We start from the raw sequence: 25,307 nt of genomic DNA on the forward strand, positions 1-25,307 counted from the left end.
TTCCATTACTGCAACATTTATTGACTCACACACTCCTTCACTCATTCTCACGAAAACACACACACGCACGTTTTAAAAGCAAGCTGCACCCAAGTATAGTACAATTGAAGAGTGGCCATCACAAGATTGCTGAATGAAAAATACGCTATATGGGGTGTTAATGAGGAAGTTCCATGGTACAATGCAACATTAATTACAGTGTACACACAACCGTCACAGTCATTCTGTTGCAGGGATACCCACCTGCATGCTGTGCAAAAAAACAATCATGGTCCACAAGGACCTGATTTAACACAAGAGGTATATAATATATGCATGTTTTGGCAGTACAAAATAAAATACTCATCTGCAAAACTAACCCATCGTCATCATTGAATCTCAGTGTACATTTAGGAGGAGGCAGAGAGAGCATAGTGAGTCCAGGGAGACGCTCTGAGAAGGAGAGGGAGGAGGAGGAAGAGGAGGAAGAGGTAAACCAGCCGAGGAGGAGGAGGAAGCAGGAGGAGGAAGCAGGAGGAGGAAGCAAGAGGAGGAAGCAGGAGGAGGAAGCAGGAGGAGGTGGTTTAGCAGGAGGAAGATGTTAAGGAGTTCTGAGCTTCCTGACAGTTCTCTTAGACGTTGCGTAGCTTTCCGTTGCCACCAACAACAGACATCGGGTCTCAGATATAGAGTATATACAGTACATACAGTACTTCTGACGTCATCTAATATGTGATATACCAGGTAACATTCAACCCCTCCCTCTTCTCTCCTGTCTTCTTACAACATGGGAACTCTGACTGAGGAATGCTGGGTGGGAGTCAAGAGTAGAGGTTGGTGGAGGATGCTGGTGGTGTAGGTAAGTGTTGTGTGTGTGAAGCCTCATGCCTCTCCATCTTTATCAGATGGTGGTCTAGTCTGCAAGCAGGGCTGGGGCACCTGGGGGTAGGGACAAAGCCCAGGGGGGTAGAGGTCCATTATCACCAGCACTTAGCCAAGGGCACCATCTGGGACGGTCTGATCCTTCGACTGGGACTGAAGATATCCTTCACCTCGGTCTCCAGCCTCACTCCGGGGACCTTGAAGACTGATACAGCTGAGAGAGCGGAGGACGTAGAGGGGGTAGAGAGAGAGACAGATACAGAGGGAGAGAGACAGATACAGAGGGAGAGAGAGAGAGAGAGAGAGAGAGAGAGAGAGAGAGAGAGAGAGAGAGAGAGAGAGAGAGAGAGAGAGAGAGAGAGAGAGAGAGAGAGAGAGAGAGAGAGAGAGAGAGAGAGAGAGAGGCAACTTTTTCGGCTTCACATCGTTATAAAGTCAGGTGAAAAAGTTACTCGGCCACTTCACCAACCGCAACAAAAAGATAAACATCTCCCACACTGACTCCTGGAGAAGCCTCATAGGGCAGTTGGTCTGACAGATACCGATCATGGCAGCTTAGAACCCAAACACCACCACGCCCCCCTTCCAGACTTACTGGCTACTAGCTGGGACGCGATCAAAGTTGGGTGTGGTCACAGTTCAGCTAGAGCCCCACCCCTAACAACTACAATGACTTCTCTTCTCAACACTTGCTGCTGCTCGCCACTGCTCCAGTTATATTGTGACACATTGTGTGAAGGTAAAAGGGCTACTCATTACTACTAGTCTGCTTCTAGGCCTTCTCACTTCTGCCCTGCCGAGACATGGCATCATTAAAATAAGTTTGTTCATCCTGGAGAGAACATTCTCTCCCCACGCTCTTTCACTTCTTAGTCGCTCTCTTTCTCTCAGTTGCCGCTCTCGCTACGTATTCTCCTTCTCCCAGTTGCCGCTCTCGCTCCGTATTCTCCTTCTCCGCTCTGTTCATTGATGTCTCTCCCCTACTGCCTCTTCTCCCTGTCTGGGATGCTATGCAGAGTAGTGGCAGTAATGATGGCTCATTATCGAAAGAGCAGAGTGTGTGTCTTTGTGTCTGTGTGTGTGTGTGTGTGTGTGTGTGTGTGTGTGTGTGTGTGTGTGTGTGTGTGTGTGTGTGTGTGTGTGTGTGTGTGTGTGTGTGTGTGTGTGTGTGTGTGGACGTGTTTAACTATACTTGTGGGGATAGTATACTGGGGACATTTTGCTGGTCCCCCACAAGGTCAAATGCTATTTCTAGGGGGTTTGGGGTTAAGGTTAAAATTATTATTAGAATTAGGGTTAGGAGTGTCAAGACGTTGGCAGGAGCTAGGGTTAGGGTTAGGAGTAAGGGTTAGGGTTAGGAGTAAGGGTTAGGTTTAGCGTTAGGAGCTAGGGTTAGGGTTAGGTTTAGCGTTAGGAGCTAGGGTTAGGGTTAGGAGCTAGGGTTAGGAGCTAGGGTTAGGGTTAGGAGCTAGGGTTAGGAGCTAGGGTTAGGGTTAGGAGCTAGGGTTAGGGTTAGGAGCTAGGGTTAGGAGCTAGGGTTAGGGTTAGGAGCTAGGGTTAGGAGCTAGGGTTAGGGTTAGGAGCTAGGGTTAGGGTTAGGAGCTAGGGTTAGTAGCTAGGGTTAGGGTTAGGAGCTAGGGTTAGGAGCTAGGGTTAGGGTTAGGAGCTAGGGTTAGGGTTAGGAGTGTCAAGACGTTGGCAGGAGCTAGGGTTAGGGTTAGGAGTAAGGGTTAGGGTTAGGAGTGTCAAGACGTTGGCAGGAGCTAGGGTTAGGGTTAGGAGTAAGGGTTAGGTTTAGCGTTAGGAGCTAGGGTTAGGGTTAGGAGCTAGGGTTAGGGTTAGGAGCTAGGGTTAGGGTTAGGAGTGTCAAGACGTTGGCAGGAGCTAGGGTTAGGGTTAGGAATAAGGGTTAGGTTTAGCGTTAGGAGCTAGGGTTAGGGTTAGTAGCTAGGGTTAGGGATAGGAGCTAGAGTTAGGGCTAGGGTTAGGGTTAGGAGCTAGGGTTAGAAGTTTGGGTTAGGGTTAGGAGCTAGGGTTAGGAGTAAGGGTTAGGTTTAGCATTAGGAGCTAGGTTTAGGGTTAGGCGTAAGGGTTAGGTTTAGGGTTAAGGTTAGGTTTTTGAGTTAGAGTACGGGTTAGGGGTTAAGGAAAATAGGATTTTGAATGGGACTGAATTGCATGTCCTCACAAGGTTAGCTGCGCAAGACTGTGTGTGTGTGTGTGTGTGTGTGTGTGTGTGTGTGTGTGTGTGTGTGTGTGTGTGTGTGTGTGTGTGTGTGTGTGTGTGTGTGTGTGTGTGTGTGTGTGTGTGTGTGTGTGTGTGTGTGTGTGTGTGTGTGTGTGTGCTCCTGGGCGTGCATCTGCCAGCATGTGTGTGTAGGACACATTCAGCGGGAAGCCTACTGCTCGACCATATCAGACACTGTATCCTATTGGGCTTTGTTCCTATCTAATACATTCCTCCATTTCACTAATATCTATCCTAGTACTCCCTGTACTCTTCTTCTGTTCACTGAATATTATTTCTATGGCCTTGAAAAACACATCTATGTTTAAACCAAACCAGGCAGACTGTCAGCGTGATAGACAGACAGGTGGAGAGAGACTTCAAATGCAACTTTGCTTACTTATACATGCATTTTCCTGATATATATATATTTAGCCACCCGAGAGCTGTGGAGACAGTCTGATCTTTTCAAAGGAACCATCTGTGCTCACAGTAGGAAGCTCGTGTCTTTAATCATGCGTCGGATGGGTAGACTGTTTAAGTGACAAACTGCACTGGAGTTTAGTGCAACGGAGTGCCAATCTCTCTCACTGGGAGGGAAAAACAGAGAATATTGATGGGGGGAATCAGAGGAGGGAAATATATGTACATGAATACGCACGCACACGTACAAACACATGCTTAATCTCCCACATGTGTACACACACACACACCACATTACGCATCACGTGACTGTTGTTGTGGTGACAAAACACACATTCTTATTGCATAGATAGATTGATATGTTATGGGTTTTACTGAAGTGTAGTGACACACACCCACACATACACTCACTGTCTCGTAGCTGCATGATGGGGGGCGGTAGCGTGTTGAAATAGGGGTGCTGCAGTGCATCCTGGGCCGAGATGCGGTCTCGTGGGATGGTCATCAGAATCTGCTGGGCCAGGTCCTCTGTCTTATAGGGCAACTGGGACAGTCTGAGGGGGGAGCAGAGGGGACTATAAGAGATACACACACACACACACACACACACTGACGGACAACCCCCAATAGATACACATACTTTATGTAAATGATTTTACATCCATAGCCATTAGTCATAAAACAACAACCCAGCTACACTTCTCAGGCATTTGCATTAATTCAAGTCAATTTTCCCTACTGGCGTGCATAGCTCTGTACCCCCCCCCCCCCCCCCCCCCGCTTTGTGTGCCTCCTCGCTGTCCTACCGAAGCAACTTTTATTTCACAATGTAATTATCTGCTATTTCTGTGTGTGTTTTTCTGACAGTGTCCATGTATTTGGAGAAAAGAGTGTTTGGTCCCAACAGGGGGTCTAGTTAATTAAATCCATGGCTAGAACAAGAGAGAGAGGGGGAGATGGGTGGGGGAGAGGGGGGAGGAGATGGGCGGGGGAGAGGGGATGGGCGGGGGAGGAGATGGGCGGAAGGGGAGAGATGGACTCCCATTCATCCATCTTGAAAAGACCTGCATTAAAAATCACACCATAACTCCCCTGAGTCTCGCTCAAACACCCGTCTCTCTCTCTCTCTCTCTCTCCCTCTCTCTCTCTCTCTCTCTCTCTCTCTCTATCTCTCTCTCCCCCCCCTCTCTCTCGTGCTGTGAAGCAGGACTGACTTTGTTGATGACCATGAGGATTCTCTCTTTCTTATCTCTCGTTCTCTCTCTCTCTGTCTCTCCCTTATTCACTGTCTCTCATTTAAATCCATTAGATCCATATTCCTAGTAATGTGTTTCCCTATTTCAGTGGGATTTTTTTCAGCCTAGACTGCATTAATGTGTTATAGACTGTTGAGTGGGTCTCATATTTGTTATGACAGCAAGTCAGAGACTACTCCAGACATCCTCTCTCTCCCATAACCCGACTGTGTGTGTGTGTGTGTGTGTGTGTGTGTGTGTGTGTGTGTGTGTGTGTGTGTGTGTGTGTGTGTGTGTGTGTGTGTGTGTGTGTGTGTGTGTGTGTGTGCCCGTGTGTCCGTGTGTGTGTGTCTGGCCCCCCTGTGGGCTGGTACAGGAGCAGAGCTGTGTTGGGTCAGATGTCATCATGTTGGGAGGAAGGGGGAGAAAGGGGGAGGTAGGCGGGAGGAGGGGGGAGACGCGCCTGGCCAGACAAAGAATCTCCTGTTACCACAGGGCTAACTGCCCACCTCTGGACCACCCTCACCTCCCCCTCCCCAGCCGGAGGCAATGGAATGGGCAAACACACACGGCTGTCCAAAACGGAGTAGTTCCATACCCTACACTATGTACACATGTATCCAAACTCTACCTTTACAGTAACTTATACACTGGAGCGAATGTTCACATTTGCAGGTTGCTGAGATACATTATACAAACATGCACAAGTTAACTAATCTGCAAGACATATTAAAACACATTCACATAGTTCTGACAGAACACTGAGCAAACTGATTTCACCGCACCTTTTCCAAACATTCCTGAATTGCTGGGGCTCACATGGTTGAAACCATTCTGTAGGAAGAGAACAGCACAAGCAGGTTAGTTAGGAAATGTTTGGCCTGCAACTATGGCTGCAAAGGCATGCAAGATGGAACAGTCAGCCCACAGGACACTAAAAAACAAATATCTGTGTAAACTTACGGTAAAGTAGGCCTTGTTCTCTTTGATGATTAATGCTACAGCTATGGTATCCTGGCGGCCAGACTAAGTGAAACATGCTTTGGCACTACTGATCGCAATTTGTGGTTTCTGGGCCCTGGCGTAGAGTTTTAACGGTTGGATAGCCGGTGCTTTGGACAGCCCCGATGCTCCATGATGAATTAATAGTCAACCGTGGAGATTAAACTGTTCGAAAATAAAAACTTTAAACAGAAATGTATGCGCTCAGTCTCTCCTGCAGGCAACGGAGCATAAACAAACACACATTTAGACAGGCATTCTCTATAGTACGGGCTAGCTATCACTTTCCCCTGGCCAGTCAGGTCACTGAAGGAATATTTTCCCAATATTTTCCCTCTTCCCTTCTTGGCCTCTCCCTGTTCTGTGCTGGCCACCCGCTCTGCCCTGCTGAAAGCTGCCCAGGCCTTTATCTATTGGTCCATTCAGCTCCCACATCTGGAGAGGCCCAGCGGTGCCAGCAGCAGTCAGGGGGCCAGGTAGGGAGCTAGCCAGGAGGGAGAGAGGGGGAGAGGGGGGAAGGGGAGAGGAGGAGATACCTAGGGTCATGCCCACACAAGGACATCCAACATGGGTGTCCTAAAACACCACAGTAACGTGCATGTGCACACGCACGCACGCCTGCACTCGCTCCCACACACACACACCTTCCCCCCACCCCCACACTGCCGTTTTCCCCCTATGTCAGCTCGTTCTCTACCCAAAAACACAGCAGATTGGTACAATATGTTTGAGTCTATAGCTGTCAGACACAGAGGTTCTAAGTCCAGCCATCCTTCATGCCCAGATTGCGTGTGTGTGTGTGTGTGTGTGTGTGTGTGTGTGTGTGTGTGTGTGTGTGTGTGTGTGTGTGTGTGTGTGTGTGTGTGTGGAGTTGGTGCTTGCACACTGCTCTAACGCTCCATGGGCTTTCATACTGCTCAGCTAAAAACCGCTCCGGGCTCACAGGGAGAAAAAAAATGCCACACCAAATTCGCTCCATTCATTAAAATCACTATTTAACCAACACCCATCTATTTTTGTGACTACCTGGACCAACCAATTGGTTTTTAAGTATTAAAACCAAACCAAGTATTTGAATAAACATGAAAAGGTGAATGTAAGAATGTCATATTAAACAGCATATAAACACTCTAAATAGGTCAGAACCCAGACAGGAAGCCTAAGAGGGAACAAAAATGAATTATTTTGGCTATATTATTTCAATGATTTCAAGGCTATAGCCTACAAAGAAATACATTGTGAAGCATTTGTGAGTGCGACACAATAGGCTGGTAGGGACATAAAGTGCTCAGCATTTAAACAACATTTTGTTGTATTAAATCATTATAGTCTATAAATTGTGCATATAGGCTGTGACTTAGAATGAAATACAAATTAAACAAAAAATGAAAACCTTTTTAGAAACATGAGTTTGGCCAGTCTGTGGTTTCAGGCTCATGCGATGGTGCCTGGAGAGCAGGCCAGCAGCGGGGAAAATCCTCTCCACAATTGCAGAACAATTGGGGATGCTAAACACCCTTTTGGCCATTCTTGCCAGGTTGGGCAGAGATGCCGAGTTGTGTTTTTTTTCTTCTATTGGTAGGCCTAAAGGTTTTTTAAGGCAAAATTACAAAATGAAAACGGAAAGCTCCTTGAACGTGGGAATATGACAGGCCTATTGGGCCAAAATCAATTATGGCCTATTGTATAGATAATATAACGAAAATTAACAAAACGTTTAAGTTTATAAATACTTTGTTACAATGACACACTTAGTTATCTACACACCTATTTCCTTTCTTTTAGCATGTGCATATAGCATGCTTTTGGGGTATGTGTCTTTTCAGATTCCACAATGATTCTAAATCCTCGCACTTCCTCTCTTGCTCTTTGTAAGTCACCTTGATTTAGCACCTGTGTGTTTTATCAGTTTCTTTATGAAAATATTGAGGGAACTCCGTGACAGTAGCCATAGCATGGGGCAATAACAGCACACAAGTAGACTACAAACGCATGCAGGGGCGGGCGTTCCCTGAGCTCGTAAAGTGAGCGCTACCGGAGCGAAATTGGAGCGGGCGAAAAGATCGACGCTCCAGCCTTTGAGAATCTCGCTCCACACTCCAGTCAAATTGGGCACGCTCTGCTCCTCGCTCCGCTCCAGCTCCACTCTGCTCACATACTCCAGTGTGTACAAGCATCTGCCTGTCTTGTCTGTCTTCTCATCTCCCAACCTCACCGCTCTGTTTGCGTTACACATATTTTATACAGAACGTTCTCTTTTATACTGCCAGACCTTTCTACTAGCCCATCTTATCACCCCCAACCAATGTCAGAGCCCTTATTGAACTGCATGGGGCAGCGCAGACAGGACCCACTGTGTAGTTTGGAGATTCATCTATGCATTTATTCAGCATTTATGAATCTTATGTTTATTTATTAATGTTTGCTGAGGAACTTTAAGACTTTAACAGTCGGAGGTTTTGAATTCCTATGGGTCTTGTAGGGGAGGAATTAGCAGAGCCAGAGAGTAACCCATATTTTCTGCAGCTGCAGCGCAACACACGCATGCACACACACACACACACGCACGCACGCACACACACACACATACACTCTTGTATAACTAACCTTGTGTGGACACAAAATTCAGTCCTTCAAAATGCTATTTTCCCTAACCCCTAACCCTAATGCCAAAATCTAACCTTAGTCCTAGCTCCTAACTCTAACACTAATTCTAACCTTAACCCTAAACCCCCTAGGAATAGCATTTTAACTTGTGGGGACTAACAAAATGTCCCCAGTTGGTCAAATGTTTGTTTGCTTACTATACTTGTGTAGTATAGTATAGTATAGTATATTTTCTGCAGCTGCAGCGCAACACACACACACACACACACACACACACACACACACACACACACACACACACACACACACACACACACACACACACACACACACACACACACAGCTGTGAAATATGTCACCCTCGAACTCCCTTTGTAGCCCATTACTGGAAGAGTGGGAAGACAGGCTGACTCAGGTTCAACTCAGCATGACGTTTCAATCTCAGGGTTGGATGGAAGAGTATAAAAGACTGACAAGCACACACAGCTGGGTATGGTGTCGTTGAGCATGGTTTACAAGGTGAAAGTGAGAGATCAGCATAGGCAAGTCAGAGGAGTAGAGCTCTGTCCAAAACCACACAGTCTGGAGGTCCATTTGAAGGTCTTCCTCGTTCCTGTCATCATTCTCTCTCAGACCAAAGAGTTAACTCCCACACATAGCCTTCACACGGACTCCTCTCGCAGGTGTGTTTGTCGGCCACACGTCAACTCTCTTGAACCACAGTGCTTTAGAAAGAGCTAAAGTACTCTCTTCCCACAGCCGTCTTAAATGCCACAGTCTGGAAAGCAAAAGTAGTACCATAGACAAATAGACCCACAGTCCCATACAACCACAATAAAAATGTATCTCATTGACTTCTGCTGCCCCCTAGTGGTTAGGGATGAGCCACACAGCAAACCACGAGTAGTCTGCTGTGGTTTATGTCGAGCTTTATTAAGTGTGTAGATTAGAATGTAGATTACCCAACCTAATCGCTCCCTGACCTTTCTCTGATCCAATGAGAATGACTGTATTTTCTCAGCAGCACATAGATTGGATTATTGTAATGGTCATGAGGGAGGAGGAGGATAAAAGGAATGAAGAAGTTCTGACCTGGTCTGAAGTTGGGCAGCTCGTTCACTCCTGGCCACGTCTCCTCAGTCGGGACCCCTACGACCTGCAGACAGACAGAAAGGGTCCAGAGTGAGCCATCAACCGTCATCTCTACTAGTTTTTATGGATCTACACTCTTGTAAAAAAAGGCTTCCAAAGGGGTTCTTCGTCTGTCCCCATAGGAAAACCCCTTTTTGGTTCCAGGTAGAACTCTTTTGGATTCCAGGTAGAACCCTTTTGGGTTCCATGAAGAACCCGCCGTAGAAAGGTTCTTCCTGGAACCAAAAAGTGTTCTTCAAAGGGTTCTCCTATGTGTACAGCCGAAGAACCCGTTAAGGTTTCAGCACCTTTTTCCCCAAGAGTGTAGAGAGGGTGATGCCATTGAAAAGAGTGAAAGGGGATCCTACTCACAGCCCATATTTTCTGCAGCTGCTCAAAGACGTCTGCCACCCCTGGAAAGGCTGGCGTCCCCTGGAGCATCTCAATGAAGATGCAACCAGCTCCCCTGGAAGACAACACAGGATTGAGAGAGTCATTTAATAAATCAGTGAAAAGAGAGAGAAGGACGGGACTTCATTCTTCAGTACCTCATAATCGGAACAATAAGTTAACTAATTTGGTAAAAACTAAGGGTAGGTTTTGTATCCTAAGCAGTGTATTCATAGAGGGCAAAAGATAGCGTAGAAAAAGGGGATGAATTCAAAAACGTATCCTTGGTAAAATATTAAAACACGAATTCAAATACCTAGGTTATGGCCAACACATTTGATCATTGCTGTTAAATTACTACCCTGTTGCTACATTTCTCTTTGTATTCAAAGTCCTTAAACAACATGTGGTCCTAATCTCTTCTATTTGGAAAGGTCAAATAGAAACCTGCCCAGATATCATTAACATTAATGCACAGGACGGTTTATACCAACGCTTATGCTATTCATTAGTACAAAATTCCTTTAACTCCGGGGGGAAATAATATTTTGCTTAGGAGAGCAACTCTAAACGTTTGTTTTTCAGTATGGCACCAAAACATCGTTAGACGAAGGCCAAGAGGTTAAACTCTTCTGAACACGCAACATTCTCTGAGCCAACCTGAGGTAACTCACTCTGTAGGAGAGTACTAATGGCAACACTAATGACAGCTACTCTAACACCACCACTGATGCCGCGTTCAAAACAGCTGGGAACTGGGAACTAGGAAATCTCCGACTTCAGTGCGTTCAAGACAACTGGGAACTCGGGAAAAACCCCAGCTCCGACTAGGGAAAATCTTTTTGAACGGTCATCCAACCCGGAACTCCAAGTCGGAAACTCGAGCATCTTTCTAGAGCTCTGACTTTCCGACCTGAAGATCACCGACGTCATGATTTGACCACGGTTTTTCCCCGAGCTCCCAGTTGTCTAGATAACACCATGACACAGTGGTCTAAGTAGTTATGTCATCTCTAGAACAGTGTGGTACAGTGGTATTCTGGTGTTATTCTGGTTCAGTGCTGGTGGGTTCAGATCTGGCTGCCCAGTGGGAAAAAGCTGACTGAAATGACGTTATTGCAACCTTGCCTGCAGGGTGGTTGGTTATGGAGGATGTTCAGACCCTGTTCAGATATGTCCAACTATGTCCAGTCCACTCACCAGATGTCCAGAGCAGTGGAGTAATCAGTGGAACCCAGGAGAACATCAGGAGGCCGGTACCACAGAGTCACCACCTCAGACGAATAGGTCTGGCACGGGATGGACTTGGACCGGGCCAGCCCTAGTGAATACAGACGGATCCATATAGTTATAACATGAATACAATACCACATATAACATAGACATAACACCACCTGTATACGTGACCAAATAACACATTAGAAAGAGAGAGTTATTAACAGAGTTCTACCATGTGGAGCTAACGTTACATGTGTGGGTTAGGTTAGGGACTGTACCTGACTTTTAAGCCACCATAGGCTTCTTCAGAGTTGGACAATGGACTAGCAGGAACTTCAGAGGGTGTGGAGGGGTTGGCTAGGGTTAGGGTTGTGGGTTAGGGTTGAACTGGGATCTGGACATGAAGCTAGGATTAGGGTTGTGATTCAGACTAGGATTAGGGTTGAACCGGAATGTGGACATGAAGCTAGGGTTTACCGAAGTCAGCCAGTTTGAGCTCCCCCAGGTAGCTGATGAGCAGGTTCTGGGGTTTGAGGTCCCGGTGCAGGATCTTCCGACCGTGGATGTAGGACAGACCCCGCAGCAGCTGGAACATGAAGATCTGATGGACACACAGACAGACAGACATGCAGGAAGAGTATGGTCAATGGTGAACAATTCAAACAATTGAAAGAGCAGAGGACAGATTTTAGGGTGAGAGGGAAAATGTATGGTATTTGTTGAGGTTCTGTTTATCGAAATATTGAACTTACCCTGGCATTGTAGGAATGCAGGCCCCCTGGGTGCTGCTTCATATACTCAGCCAAGTCTGTTTGTACATACTCAAAGACAAATGTGAGTGCCTCTTTGGTGTGGATGATGTCATGGAGCAGGACAATGTTGGCGTGTTTCAGGCCTTTCAGGAGGGAAGCTGGACAGACAGACACAGCGCTAATACTAATTCACTTTGTTCACAGTGGAAATGGAATATGATAAGCACGTGCAATTCTCCTAAACATGCTAAAGCTAACATGACTTCACTTCAGCTCATCTCCCGGGGGTTCTCTGAGACATAGAAGTATCAATCCTGTTTTGCATGAACAGTATGTGCCTCCTGGAAAAGCTCTCACCCTCTCGGATGGCAGTGAATGGTACGCCTTCTTCAGTCTTCATACGGATCACCTTCAAGGCCACCAGGTGCCCGTTTATCCTGAGGGCAGAGTAGAGGAGAGCAACAGAGAGAGTGAACTCCCCGCAGCTCAGTTATGGTGAGAAGATACAGGCAAATATAGTAATACAGACAAATACAGTCATCTATTATAATTTATAACGGAGAGATACAATTCATGACCTCAGTAAATGTCAATGAAAAACTCAAACGAACCTCACCTTCCATTTCTGCATTGCTGCCAACCAATCAAATCACATCTCCTACCCGACCGAAAAACTCTTTCTCTTAGTGCAGCTGTGGCTTTTGGCAGCTCTCTGCCTGGTCTTCTGGAGACTGACTTTATGTGTTAATAAAGCTCTCTGCCTGGTCTTCTGGAGACTGACTTTATGTGTTAATAAAGCTCTCTGCCTGGTCTTCTGGAGACTGACTTTATGTGTTAATAAAGCTCTCTGCCTGGTCTTCTGGAGACTGACTTTATGTGTTAATAAAGCTCTCTGCCTGGTCTTCTGGAGACTGACTTTATGTGTTAATAAAGCTCTCTGCCTGGTCTTCTGGAGACTGACTTTATGTGTTAATAAAGCTCTCTGCCTGGTCTTCTGGAGTCTGACTTTATGTGTTAATAAAGCTCTCTGCCTGGTCTTCTGGAGACTGACTTTATGTGTTAATAAAGCTCTCTGCCTGGTCTTCTGGAGTCTGACTTTATGTGTTAATAAAGCTCTCTGCCTGGTCTTCTGGAGACTGACTTTATGTGTTAATAAAGCTCTCTGCCTGGTCTTCTGGAGTCTGACTTTATGAGTTAATAAAGCTCTCTGCCTGGTCTTCTGGAGACTGACTTTATGTGTTAATAAAGCTCTCTGTCCTGAAAACTAGCATAACGTCACCAAAGATTTATATAACTAAAGCAAGACAGACCACAGCCTGTCGTTTCAAATGGGAACAAATTAGTCATAGTGGGCGGAGCAAGGAGGTGGGCAGAGCCAACCACAAGCTAGCGAGATCCTATTGTCACGTTCTAGCATACTTTTGCATATTTCCGTTAGGGAACGCCTACTCTGTGAAGTGGGCGTGTGCAATAACTAAATAACTCAATTCTCCTTCTAAACAATGCAGTTTTTTATAACTTCGGCAAAGGGTAAAGTCTACAAAACTTAGTCCACTCTATTCGTAACGGATTATACTTTTGGGAACCATAAACTGTATTGAGATCAAATGTTTAATCGATGAGAACATTTGCAGAATGTCGGCCAAAATCCATCTCGTTCCATCTTCTCCCACTGCCGGCCACTGGGCCTCCTCTCACTACCATATTTGGTAGTGAGTGGAAACGCCAAGCGGATGCTTCACATCTATACATCCGGTGAAATATCTGTTCTATCTGTGACGTAACCTCTGGCAGCCTCGGCTGTGTGCTGTTTGACCGTATGAAGTGAAACCACTGTGAAAGGCTTTATATGCTCTGTGCTCGTTAGCGTAGAACCGTCCAATAGATCTTCACAAAAAAACGTGTCCTTCGTCAAACGAACAGCACAGGGGACAAATAGGGTCAATCAAATCAATACCAGCTGACATAGCGGTTTAGTTTGTAGGGATAATGTAAAAGATGGGTCATATACGAACGACTACACTGACATATTGGATGTAATCAGGGTGGGTGATGTAATTATTGAGCTGTTCATCAGTGTTGAGTTGTGGTAATGTCTGGCTTATAGCACCAAAACTGACTCCGCTTGCTCTTTGGGGTCAAGGTCGGGTTACTGTATAAGCACTTGAGGACAACTGATTGATTGATTGATTGATTGATTGATACTGACCGGCTGATTCCCTTGTAGACTGTAGCGTATGTCCCCTCCCCTATCTTCTCCAGGTTCAGGTAGGAGTTAGCTGTGCCAAACTGTAGGCCTGTTTTCTGTGAGGACTGACACAAGTGTGTTAGGTGGGGTAAGGTGCCGACCTCAAACATTTACAGTACATCTTCATACTGACAGAGTGAGGTAACTGCAGGTACATTCCAGATCTCTTTGTACGATCTTGCCAAATCCTAAAGTCATTGTCACACACCATAGTAATCATACAGGTGTGTCAAAGCGGGGACCGAGAGACTGAAAAATAGCTTCTATCTCAAGGCCATCAGACTGTTAAACAGACATTACTAATACAGAGGCTGCTGCCAAAATACAGATTTGAAATCATTGGCCACTTTAATAAATGGATCACTAGTCACTTTATTAATGCCACTTTAATAATGATGTTTACATATCTTGCATTACTCATCTCATATGTATAAACTGTATCTTATACCATCTACTGCATCTTGCCTATGCCGCTCGGCCATCGCTCATCCATATATTTATATGTACATATTCTTATTTCATCCCTTTACTTAGATTTGTGTGTATTAGGTAGTTGTTGGGGAATTGTTAGATTACTTGTTGATATTGCTGCACTGTCGGAACTAGAAGCACAAGCATTTTGCTACACCCGCAATAACATCTGCTACCCATGTGTATGTGACCAATAAAATGTGATTTGATTTGATAACAGATCTGGGACCAGGCTAACCTTCCCAGTGCTCACCCATTGGAAGTCCTGATCAAAACTCTTTCCCCCCATAGGGTCACTGTTGCTTCGTCCTCTCTGGACCGTCAGCCTGCGGACCTGCAGCGTGTGGAACCAGTGAGGCTGGGGCTTGGAGTAGGACGGGTCTGCCTCATCCAACTGGCCAGGTTTAAGAAGAGAGAAGAGAGACAGACAGGAGAGAGAGACAGACAGGAGAGAGAGAGAGAGAGAGAGAGAGAGAGAGAGAGAGAGACAAGAGGCAATTTGAGGAGACTTATGGGTTGAAAAGTTTCTCAGCCTCCCCACCAACTGTAGCTAACACGATGAAAGATACAGTGAACACTGAGCATACAAAACATTAAGAACACCTGCTCTTTCCATTACATATACTGACCAGGTGAATCCAGGTGAAAGCTTTGATCCCTTATTGATGTCAGTGTAGATGAAGGGGAGGAGACAGGTTAAAGAAGGATTTTTAATCCTTGAGACAATTGAGACAAGGATTGTGTATGTGTGCCATTCAGAGGGTGAATCGGCCAGACAAAATATTGAACTGCCTTTGACCGGGGATATGGTAGTAGGTGCCAGGCACAGTGTCGAGAACTGCAAGTTCTCGTGTGTATCAAAAATGGTCCACCCCCGAAAGGATATCCAGCCAACTTGACACAACTGTGGGAAGCCTTAGAGTCAACATGGGCCAGCATCCCTGTGGATCGCTTCTGACACCTGGTAGAGTCCATGTCCAGACAAATTGAGGCTGTTCTGAGGGATAACGGGGGGTCCTAATGTTTGGTGTACTCAGTGTGAAAGTCACAGTAGAGTACAGGACGTTTCAACGTGAGCTGTGCTGATACAGAGGCCTGTGATGTCCCATGGGAACGTCATCCACCACCGTCAGGGTCTACGCTATTCAATGGAATTGCTTTCCTCTGTTCCTGTCGACGGCACCTTTTCCCAAAATACGTTTGTTAGACACAGCAGAATGTGTGTTGTGGATTCTCTGAATGTTGTGGACAGGCGTGGGCGAAGAGAAAGAGCTCGCATCCCTCCAGGGCCTAGAGAGACAAGCAGCCCGCTGTTGTGATGACACATCTATTATTGTAACTGGCCATCTTGTAGCTAGTCAGCTAGAATACATTACCCACCAGCTTTGCTTACAACTTTGGCATAAAAACAAAAACTCACAAGCTAGCTGAAAGAATCCCTGGCTACCCCGAGAGAAAAGGTTACTATCAATGCGGAGGTAGCGGCGTTTTCCGAGAGAGAACTCCCCGTCAGGAGCGTTTCACCGAACCTATTTGATGTGTGCACAGGGCACACTGACAGACAGAGAGACATCACTAAAGACACGCCAACGTTGACATCATGACACTCAGTGTTCGTGTCCAACGACACTGACAGTAATAACACAGTGGCACCAGCCATCACCCTAACCAAGCCTGCAGAATCAGACACACACACACACGCTCACTGCTACCTCAGCAGATGGTAAGGACACGACACTCCTGCTCTTGGGAGATGGGGGTTCCTCCATTTCCTCCTCCTCTTGCTCCTCCTCCCTCCCCTCCTCCTTCTCCTTCCCTCTTTCTCCATCTTCTTCGACCTCAACACAGCACCAGCAGCAACTCCGGACACACACAGCAGCCATGGCCCTGACCCTCCATCCCAAATCCTCCATCTTCCTCTCCTTCCTCTCTCACTTCCTATAAACTTTCTCTCTCCCCCCTCTCTCTGTCTCTTTCTTTCCTGTTTTCGGTGCGGTGGGTTGGCGCTGAAGCTCATATGACTAGCATGAGTCTGGCTCCAATTGCACAGTCCCATGACCCCCTCCCTATCCCAGTAGCAGAGAAACAGAAACACCATGGAACTCGACCTAATTTGAACAACAGTGTCCATTCAAGTCAGCACAAGCTGAAGAAGAGACGACGAGTGTGTCACGGTATGCGCGTGTGTTTGTGTGTGTAAAGAGAGGAACTCATAGAGGGAAATCTAATTTGAGTTTTTTATACGAAATGAACATTCTATTTCTGTTCCATTTAAGGGTTGGTGGAGGGGGAAGGGGTTCTGTCTCATTTCCTCTACACACCACCGGAGGCTTCTCCCCTGTCTTCCTCTTTTGGATTTCATTCAATGGAATCCCAAATATGTGCATGGGGCATTCCGAATATAATACAGCGAGTGATTGATAGAATTCCTCAATTATCTCTCAACCGTCATCGCTCATTGCTCCTCCGCCCCTCCAGAGCGTCTTGAAGTGGCGAGAAACACAGTTTGAGGCCTAACACAAGCTAGCTCCAGATCCATTCCAGCCTGTACGAGGGCGAGGTGTGAGGACTGAGGAGGATTGCGCGTGAGAGGAGAGACCAGCGGGTGAAAACAGTCTCCCACAGAGTCGCCATAACCTGCCAATCTGAACCACTAACAGATTTTATTCTCTGTGGTTCACTTTCCCCATTTTCCTAAAACAGGTTATTTCCCCTCAAACATTTTCTTAACTGCATACAGTGCATAACATTTCTGTGCAGGTTTTGGAGGACACAGGGCAGTTAGTACCACCACATAATGATGCTTTTTGGGAGTGCTGAGTGGTCCATGTAGGGCAGCAGCAAATGGGAATTAGCTCCATAAAGAGTATAATTACAGTTTTAGTAGTAGAGGACAGGACAGAGTTGAATGTAGAGCTCAGAGGGGAGGCAAGGCTATTTTTGTCTCACTTTCTTTTCAGAGATGTATAATGTAGAATCTCACGGTGCTCTTTCCGCTATGGGGAGGAGACAGGACTTAATGGCCCTTGAAATGAAATCCTCTCCAACTTCAACGTGACAGCGGGAGAAACGCTGAGTGGTGGGGGTGGAGTGTGTGTGTGTCTACAGCATCTCTCTCTCCTCCCTCTCTCTCTCTCTCTTGCTCCCTCTCCTTCTCCCACTCTTCTCAGCAGGGGGCAGTGTTGACTATTCTTTTCATCTTCTCTTTCCCCAGGAGGGACGGAGGACGCCAGAGAGAAACAGAGAGGGAACAACAAAGTACGTCTAACTGTCTCAAACTCTTGTGATACATAGTCGAATCTGACCCTTAAAAATAGTATTTCGTAAGTGTTTCAGTCACAGACAATAACACAGGGTATCTTACCTCCTCATATCCCAGCTGTCTTTGCTTCAGACCTGCCAGGAACAAAAGACAGAAAGCATGAACTCTTGGATAGAACACCGGTTAGAACACTAGGACAGAACTCTTGGATGGAACACTTGGATAGAACACATGGTTAGAACACTAGGATAGAACACTTGGATAGAACACATGGTTGGAACACTTGGAAATAACACATGGTTAGAACACTAGGATAGAACACATGGATATAACACTTGGATAGAACACTTGGATAGAACACTTGGTTAGAACACTTGGATAGAACACTTGGATAGAACACTTGGTTAGAAAACTTGGTTACAACACTTGGATAAGACACTTGGATAAGACACTTGGATAGAACACTTGGTTACAACACTTGGATAGGACACTTGGATAGAACACTTGGATAGAAAACGTGGATAGAACACATGGTTGGAACACTTGGATAAAACACTGGATAGAACACATGGTTAGAACACTGGATAGAACACATGGTTGGAAAACTTGGTTAGAAAACTTGGATAGAACAGTTGGATAGAACACATAGTTGGAATAGTTGGTTAGAAAACTTGGATAGAACACTTGGATAGAACACTTGGATAGAGCACATGGTTGGAACACTTGGTTAGAACACTTGGTTGGAACACATGGTTGGAACAGTTGGTTAGAAAACTTGGATAGAACACATGGTTGGAACACTTGGTTAGAACACATGGATAGAACACTTGGAAACAACATTTGGACCAAACAATTTGGACCAAACCATAAACTTTAAGATCCTGTGTTACAAGGATGCTACAATGTCTACTGCTGTTATCGTTGCTTTATAATCCTGAATTCAGCTGAAGATAGAATTTAACATTAAGTCCACTGTGGTACAATTCTGTAGCTGGGAGATTCTAATGGAATGTGAAAAGTGGAGCAGAAATGTCAAATTAGAGAGGAGTGGAGCAGGGAAGGAAGGAGAGGATCAGGAGGGAGAGGATGAGTGACAGGAGAAAGAGATGAAAATGTGTGCGTGTGACATGTGAGTGATGATGATGATATAAGTTGGGAAGAGAGAGACAGATAGACAGAGAGACAGAGACACAGATAGACAGAGACAAAGAGAGACTTGGAGAGAGACAGAGAGACACAGAGAGAGACACAGAGAGACAGAGACACAGAGAGACTTGGAGAGAGACACGGAGTGACAGAGAGAGACAGAGAGACTTGGAGAGAGACACAGATAGACGGGGAGAGAGACAGCAAGAAAGAGATACAATGACCGAGAGAGAGAGAGAACTTGGAGAGGAGTCTGGGTCGGTAGCTCTTTCTCATAAGTTTGCAGGAACATGACTGCTCCTTATCGCATCGCTGTACCCACCCAGACAAGACATTACCTTTAGGGCTGCTTGACTTCAATAACAATAGGCTTTACAGAAAGCCTTATTTTCTGTATAGCAACACATATAGTATGTAAACAGAATAGAATACAGTAATATAAAACTATAATTGTTTGTCAATAATTGATCATATCAATTTGATATGGGAAATGATTGAGGGTATAAATGTATGTTGTTGTTCATATAAAAGCCATATCTATAAATGGACACATTGGATAATTAAACCCATACAAATACAGTGAGGGAAAAAAGTATTTGATCCCCTGCTGATTTTGTACGTTTGCCCACTGACAAAGAAATTATCAGTCTATAATTTTAATGGTAGGTTTATTTGAACAGTGAGAGACAGAATAACAACAAAAATATCCAGAAAAATGCATGTCAAAAATGTTATAAATTGATTTGCATTTTAATGAGGGAAATAAGTATTTGACCCCTTCTCAATCAAAAAAGATTTCTGGCTCCCAGGTGTCTTTCATACAGGTAACGAACGGAGATTAGGAGCACACTCTTAAAGGGAGTGCTCCTAATCTCAGTTTCTTACCTGTATAAAAGATACCTGTCCACAGAAGCAATCAATCAATCAGATTCCAAACTCTCCACCATGGCCAAGACCAAAGAGCTCTCCAAGGATGTCAGGGACAAGATTGTAGACCTACACAAGGCTGGAATGGGCTACAAGACCATCGCCAAGCAGCTTGGTGAGAAGGTGACAACAGTTTCTGTGATTATTCGCAAATGGAAGAAACACAAAAGAACTGTCAATCTCCCTCAGCCTGGGGCTCCATGCAAGATCTCACCTCGTGGAGTTGCAATGATCATGAGAACGGTGAGGAATCAGCCCAGAACTACGCAGGAGGATCTTGTCAATGATCTCAAGGCAGCTGGGACCATAGTCATCAAGAAAACAATTGGTAACACACTATGCCGTGAAGGACTGAAATCCTGCAGCGCCCGCAAGGTCCCCCTGCTCAAGAAAGCACATATACATGCCCGTCTGAAGTTTGCCAATGAACATCTGAATGATTCAGAGGACAACTGGGTGAACGTGTTGTGGTCAGATGAGACCAAAATGGAGTTCTTTGGCATCAACCCAACTTGCCGTGTTTGGAGGAGGAGGAATGCTGCCTATGACCCCAAGAAACCATCCCCACCGTCAAACATGGAGGTGGAAACATTATGCTTTGGGGGTGTTTTTCTGCTAAAGGGACAGGACAACTTCACCGCATCAAAGGGACGATGGACGGGGCCATGTACCGTCAAATCTTGGGTGAAAACCTATTGAAAATGGGTCGTGGATGGGTATTCCAGCATGACAATGACCCAAAACACACGGCCAAGGCAACAAAGGAGTGGCTCAAGAAGAAGCACATGTGGCCTAGCCAGTCTCCAGACCTTAATCCCATAGAAAATCTGTGGAGGGAGCTGAAGGTTCGAGTTGCCAAACGTCAGCCTCGAAACCTTAATGACTTGAAGAAGATCTGCAAAGAGGAGTGGGACAAAATCCCTCCTGAGATGTGTGCAAACCTGGTGGCCAACTACAAGAAACGTCTGACCTCTGTGATTGCCAACAAGGGTTTTGCCACCAAGTACTAAGTCATGTTTTGCAGAGGGGTCAAATACTTATTTCCCTCATTAAAATGCAAATCAATTCATAACATTTTTGACATGCGTTTTTCTGGATTTTTTTGTTGATATTCTGTCTCTCACTGTTCAAATAAACCTACCATTAAAATTATAGACTGATCATTTCTTTGTCAGTGGGCAAACGTACAAAATCAGCAGGGGATCAAATACTTTTTTCCCTCACTGTATGTTCCAGTCTAAATATGTTCGTCTTGGAAGAATACAGTACAGCTGGCACATTGCCTTTTCCAACTAACTACAACTCCTCTTGGCTCAGCATGTGCAGCCATGGACAAAGTCAAGTTATAATTAGATCGGGTAGAAACTAGGAATGCAAACCAGGAAATGGAGGTCATGATCTGAGCAGTATAGTAGGAGACATCCTGGGGTAGGGATGTTCTGGTATGACTCTGACTGAAGGGCATTGGACTGAGGTAAGGTAATGTAGGCACCATAGAAATAGAATTCCTGGAACGGAGGCCTCCCGAGTGGTGCAGCGGTATAAGGTACTGCATCGTAGTGCTTGAGGCGTCACTACAGATCCTGCTTCGATGCCACGCTGTGTCACAGCCGGCCGTGACCGGGAGACCCATGAGGCGGCACACAATTGGCCCAGCGTCGTCCGGGTAACGGGAGGGTTTGGCCAGCCGAGATGACCTTGTCCCATCGTGCTCTAGCGACTCCTTGTGGCAGGCTGGGTGCCTGCAAGCTGATTGCGGTCACCAGTTCAGTGTTTCCTCCGACACATTGGTGTGGCTGGCTTCTGGGTTAAGCGAGCAGTGTGTCAAGAAGCAGTGTGGCTTGGTAGGGTCCCGTTTCAGAAGACGCATGGGTCTCGACCTTCGCCTCACCCGAGTCCGTAGTTGCAGCAATGGGACAAGACTGTAACAACCAATTGGACATCATGAAATTGGGGAGAAAAAGGGGTATCCCCATTCAAGTCAATGATGTCATGGTCTGAGGTTCTATGACTGTTCTAGGGATTCTATTTCTATGGCATAGGACTATTTCTATGTTAGGGACCCATGGAGAGGCTGTGTGTGGAGTGGTATGTTTTACCCTCTCACCACTTCTAGGTTAGGATATTATATTATTGCTACTAGCTCTGCCTTGGTACAGCACGTCACTGCAGTCAGGGTTATTTATGGAGGAGAGATGGAGGCACAGAGAGACAGTCACTCATGCTCCATCACACTCCGAGCCGAGCCCACCATTCACCACCTACCCTCCTCCCTCCATTCCTATCCCTCCATCTCGCCCTCATACAGACCCGTATATACAGATAGCCCTCATCAGTATTCCTGAGGCAGAACAGAGCAGAGTAGAGTGGGACGTAACTATTGGAGGTGGACAGTTGTCACAGGCAGGCCGGCAGGCAGGCAGCCTCCAGGCAGCTGGTTAATCCACTACCCACTGGGAGCAGCCTGGGGGGCCTCAGTGCCAGGCAGGCATATGTGCACCGGACCGAGCCACTGTAGCCCTCCAGCCAGGTCTACCAGACACATACAGATAGACATCACAAAGATGGACACCATACAGGTACAGCTTGAGGGGTTCACAAAAAGTGCAACGTTGTCTATTGTCCAACTCACCCAGGGGGGAGTGGGGGTATTGAGGAGGGGATGAGATGTGTCAGAGAGAGAGAGAGCGAAGCGGAAAAAGCACACATAAACACAGATTGGATTCTTCAAGAACCCACTCCTCAACGAATTGAGGTTGAGGCATTTTTGGGGGGAGTCGACGTGTCATTGATGCTCTTATACTATTTCCTCTGAGCTCTATTGGAATTGGAATGCCCTGTGGCGTGTCCCCCTCGTAGCCAGTCTTATAGGTTAGCCTACACTGGAGCTTTGGCCTTGGCACTTTCCTTCTATAATCTTACCTCTGGCGTACTATCATACTGTGTTGTGTGGGATACATGGAAAATGGTACAAGTAAGTAATGATTCAAGACATGAGTAAACTTGTGGTCACGTGTAGAAGCAGTGTACTAGCAGCCTAGTGTACAAACATACTATCAGCCTCTCTGAATAGCATAGAGATAGGCGCTCGTTTGGACATCCTGTGAGATATGCTCCCAGGCCAAGCAGCTGAGCAGTACATCCTCCTGATACGAGATCTCTCTTTCTGACAGAAATGTGCAAAGCACATCCGAGTCTCTTCAGATTAGAGAAAACAACAATTTCCTTGACAGGGCAAGAGAGAGGAACATCGGCTGTCCTTTCTGTGTACAATAACAAAATCACTTAGCATAGTTGCGATTCAAACCACACACAACCAATGTGGCGGAAAAACTGGTTGGAGGACGTGCCATTGCATTTGAATTGGCAGTGACCCTAACAGATTTGCCCTGAGTTTTTTAGAGGACTACAGAGCACTTACTTTATTTTGTTTACACTGCTGCTGTGAGATGATGAATTATTCATCTCCGTCTACAGAACCACCTGCATCCTGCTTCCCCAGCTCTATAACATTATATCTACCCTGAGTGTATAACAGCACTATATCTACCCTGAGTGTATAACAGCACTATATCTACCCTGAGTGTATAACAGCACTATATCTACCCTGAGTGTATAACAGCACTATATCTACCCTGAGTGTATAACAGCACTATATCTACCCTGAGTGTATAACAGCACTATAACTACCCTGAGTGTATAACAGCACTATATCTACCCTGAGTGTATAACAGCACTATATCTACCCTGAGTGTATAACAGCACTATATCTACCCTGAGTGTATAACAGCACTATATCTACCCTGAGTGTATAACAGCACTATATCTACCCTGAGTGTATAACAGCACTATATCTACCCTGAGTGTATAACAGCACTATATCTACCCTGAGTGTATAACAGCACTATATCTACCCTGAGTGTATAACAGCACTATATCTACCCTGAGTGTATAACAGCACTATAACTACCCAGTACCCATCCCCCCTGACAACCAACCTCCCCCCTAGGAACTGGAACCACCTGCACCTTGATGCCTTAGCTGTCTACCTTCCCTCCCCCTGACAACCTGCACCCACCCTGGGGGAGATGTGGGTTACCATCTCACTCCTCTCCCGTCTTCTCTTCCACTCAGCGAGAAAAACACATCTTCTTACCTCATCCTTCACCTCTCTCCTCACCCCTTTCCTCTCCCACTTAGCGAGCAAAACACCCCTCTGCTCCCGCTGGGGCTGCCTCCTCTCCTCCTCTCTTCTCCTCTCTCCCCTTGTGCTCACATCACCCCTCACATGTCTTCTCTCCTACTTAGGGAGCAACACAGCCCCTCTGCTCATCAGCATTTTTATGCTTTATTCAATAAGCCGTGGGCTTCCTAGCTGCATCTGCAGATCGGCAGTATAACTTGCCAGTCCGTGCCAAGCTACTGACACTTGGAACAGTCCAGTCCCTAGGGTTGCCCTCATCCCTGGAACACGGCAACATACCACGCTACAACACCCGACCCTGTTAACGAGCTGCTGCCTGTCATTACCTGAAGAGTGTGTAAGGATAGTTGTCATGCCAACAAGTTAGGTATTGTGTTCCCTAGGTAACATACAGTACATTCCCCATGCATGTGTATCTTGGAATCTGGCATAGTACAAAGATGGAACACAATAAGCATAGCAGGTTAATACCAACGAGAACTCCGTAAATACTGTTTGTGGGTATGAGGAAGCTTGAGAAAGCACTGTTCGATCCCCTAACCCGACTGGAGTCAGTGTGGTACTGTTTCTAGGGAGGGTAGGTTCGACTGATACTCACCCAGGCGATGGAAAGCCTCCGTGGCTACATGTCGTAGGTTCTGCATCCCAGTGTTGGTTCCTGCCTGGTGGTGCTGTGGAACTGCTATAGAACCTCACTTACACCCCGGGCATCCTTAGAACTGGACCCAGCTACAGCAGCACTCTCACCTCAGTCACAGCCCCTCCTTGTCTTCAGAAACCTAGGATGTAAACAGCTTTAGCAGCACAGACAGGATTTTCCTATTTTTCCTTCTCCCTCCTTCCTCCTGCCTGAAGGTGCTCTTGCCTCCTCTATTGCTCTCTCTGTTTTGCTCTCTCCCTCTCATGATATGAGTGTATCCTCCCTCTCTCTCCCTCCTTTCTCCCTGTCTCCTCCTGCTGCCAGTTCCTCTGCTGCCTGGGAGACAACATTCAATAGCCAATCAGCGGCGTCAGATAGGAGACACTGCCCAATGAGCTCTCAGTGGAGGAGAGAGCCGGGGCTGCTGGTGTGTTTTGAAAGGTTGGAGCTTGAGCATTGTGTTCAGGGAGTCACTAATGTGTGTGTGTACTGTGGGCTCCTGGGGGCAGAAGTGAGCCACGCTTTTGATCACCTTCATTCCAATAACTCAAGCATAGATTGGT

General features: G+C 46.2%; 1 protein-coding gene across 4 annotated transcripts; it reads right to left on the reverse strand.

Annotated features, from left to right (window-relative positions):
• LOC139566239 (cyclin-dependent kinase 15) lies at window positions 1-25,008 on the reverse strand. Of its 4 annotated transcripts, none has more exons than XM_071387273.1 (13): window positions 24,703-25,008; window positions 17,930-17,961; window positions 14,819-14,959; window positions 14,056-14,150; window positions 12,204-12,283; window positions 11,847-12,004; window positions 11,572-11,695; window positions 11,077-11,197; window positions 9,859-9,952; window positions 9,448-9,511; window positions 5,532-5,580; window positions 3,923-4,065; window positions 1-1,075 (listed from the first exon to the last, which is right to left on the reverse strand). In XM_071387273.1, exons 1-13 carry the CDS (start codon window positions 24,746-24,748, stop codon window positions 960-962), a joined length of 1,263 nt encoding a protein of 420 aa, XP_071243374.1. In that variant the 5' UTR covers window positions 24,749-25,008; the 3' UTR covers window positions 1-959. The 4 variants fall into 4 exon arrangements, with proteins under 4 accessions (XP_071243374.1, XP_071243373.1, XP_071243371.1 ...); XM_071387272.1 differs by having other exon boundaries at window positions 14,056-14,159; window positions 24,703-24,893; XM_071387270.1 differs by lacking the exons at window positions 17,930-17,961; window positions 24,703-25,008 and adding an exon at window positions 16,278-16,494 and having other exon boundaries at window positions 14,056-14,159.
• Between the last annotated feature and the right edge of the window lie 299 nt (window positions 25,009-25,307).

The sequence above is a fragment of the Salvelinus alpinus genome, chromosome 38 (genome assembly GCF_045679555.1).
Source record: "Salvelinus alpinus chromosome 38, SLU_Salpinus.1, whole genome shotgun sequence".
In the NCBI taxonomy this organism is placed as follows: domain Eukaryota; kingdom Metazoa; phylum Chordata; class Actinopteri; order Salmoniformes; family Salmonidae; genus Salvelinus; species Salvelinus alpinus.

What these genes read in the sequence shown, in the direction of transcription:
- LOC139566239 (XM_071387270.1), bottom strand. Translation starts at nt 16,478, where the DNA reads ATGGAGGATTTGGGATGGAGGGTCAGGGCCATGGCTGCTGTGTGTGTC. An exon ending in GCTCAAACTGGCTGACTTCG is followed by an intron (nt 11,198 to 11,571) that starts GTAAACCCTAGC and finishes TGTATTCACTAG; the next exon opens with GGCTGGCCCGGTCCAAGTCC. An exon ending in GCTGCCCAACTTCAGACCAG is followed by an intron (nt 5,581 to 9,447) that starts GTCAGAACTTCT and finishes CTCTTCCTACAG; the next exon opens with AATGGTTTCAACCATGTGAG.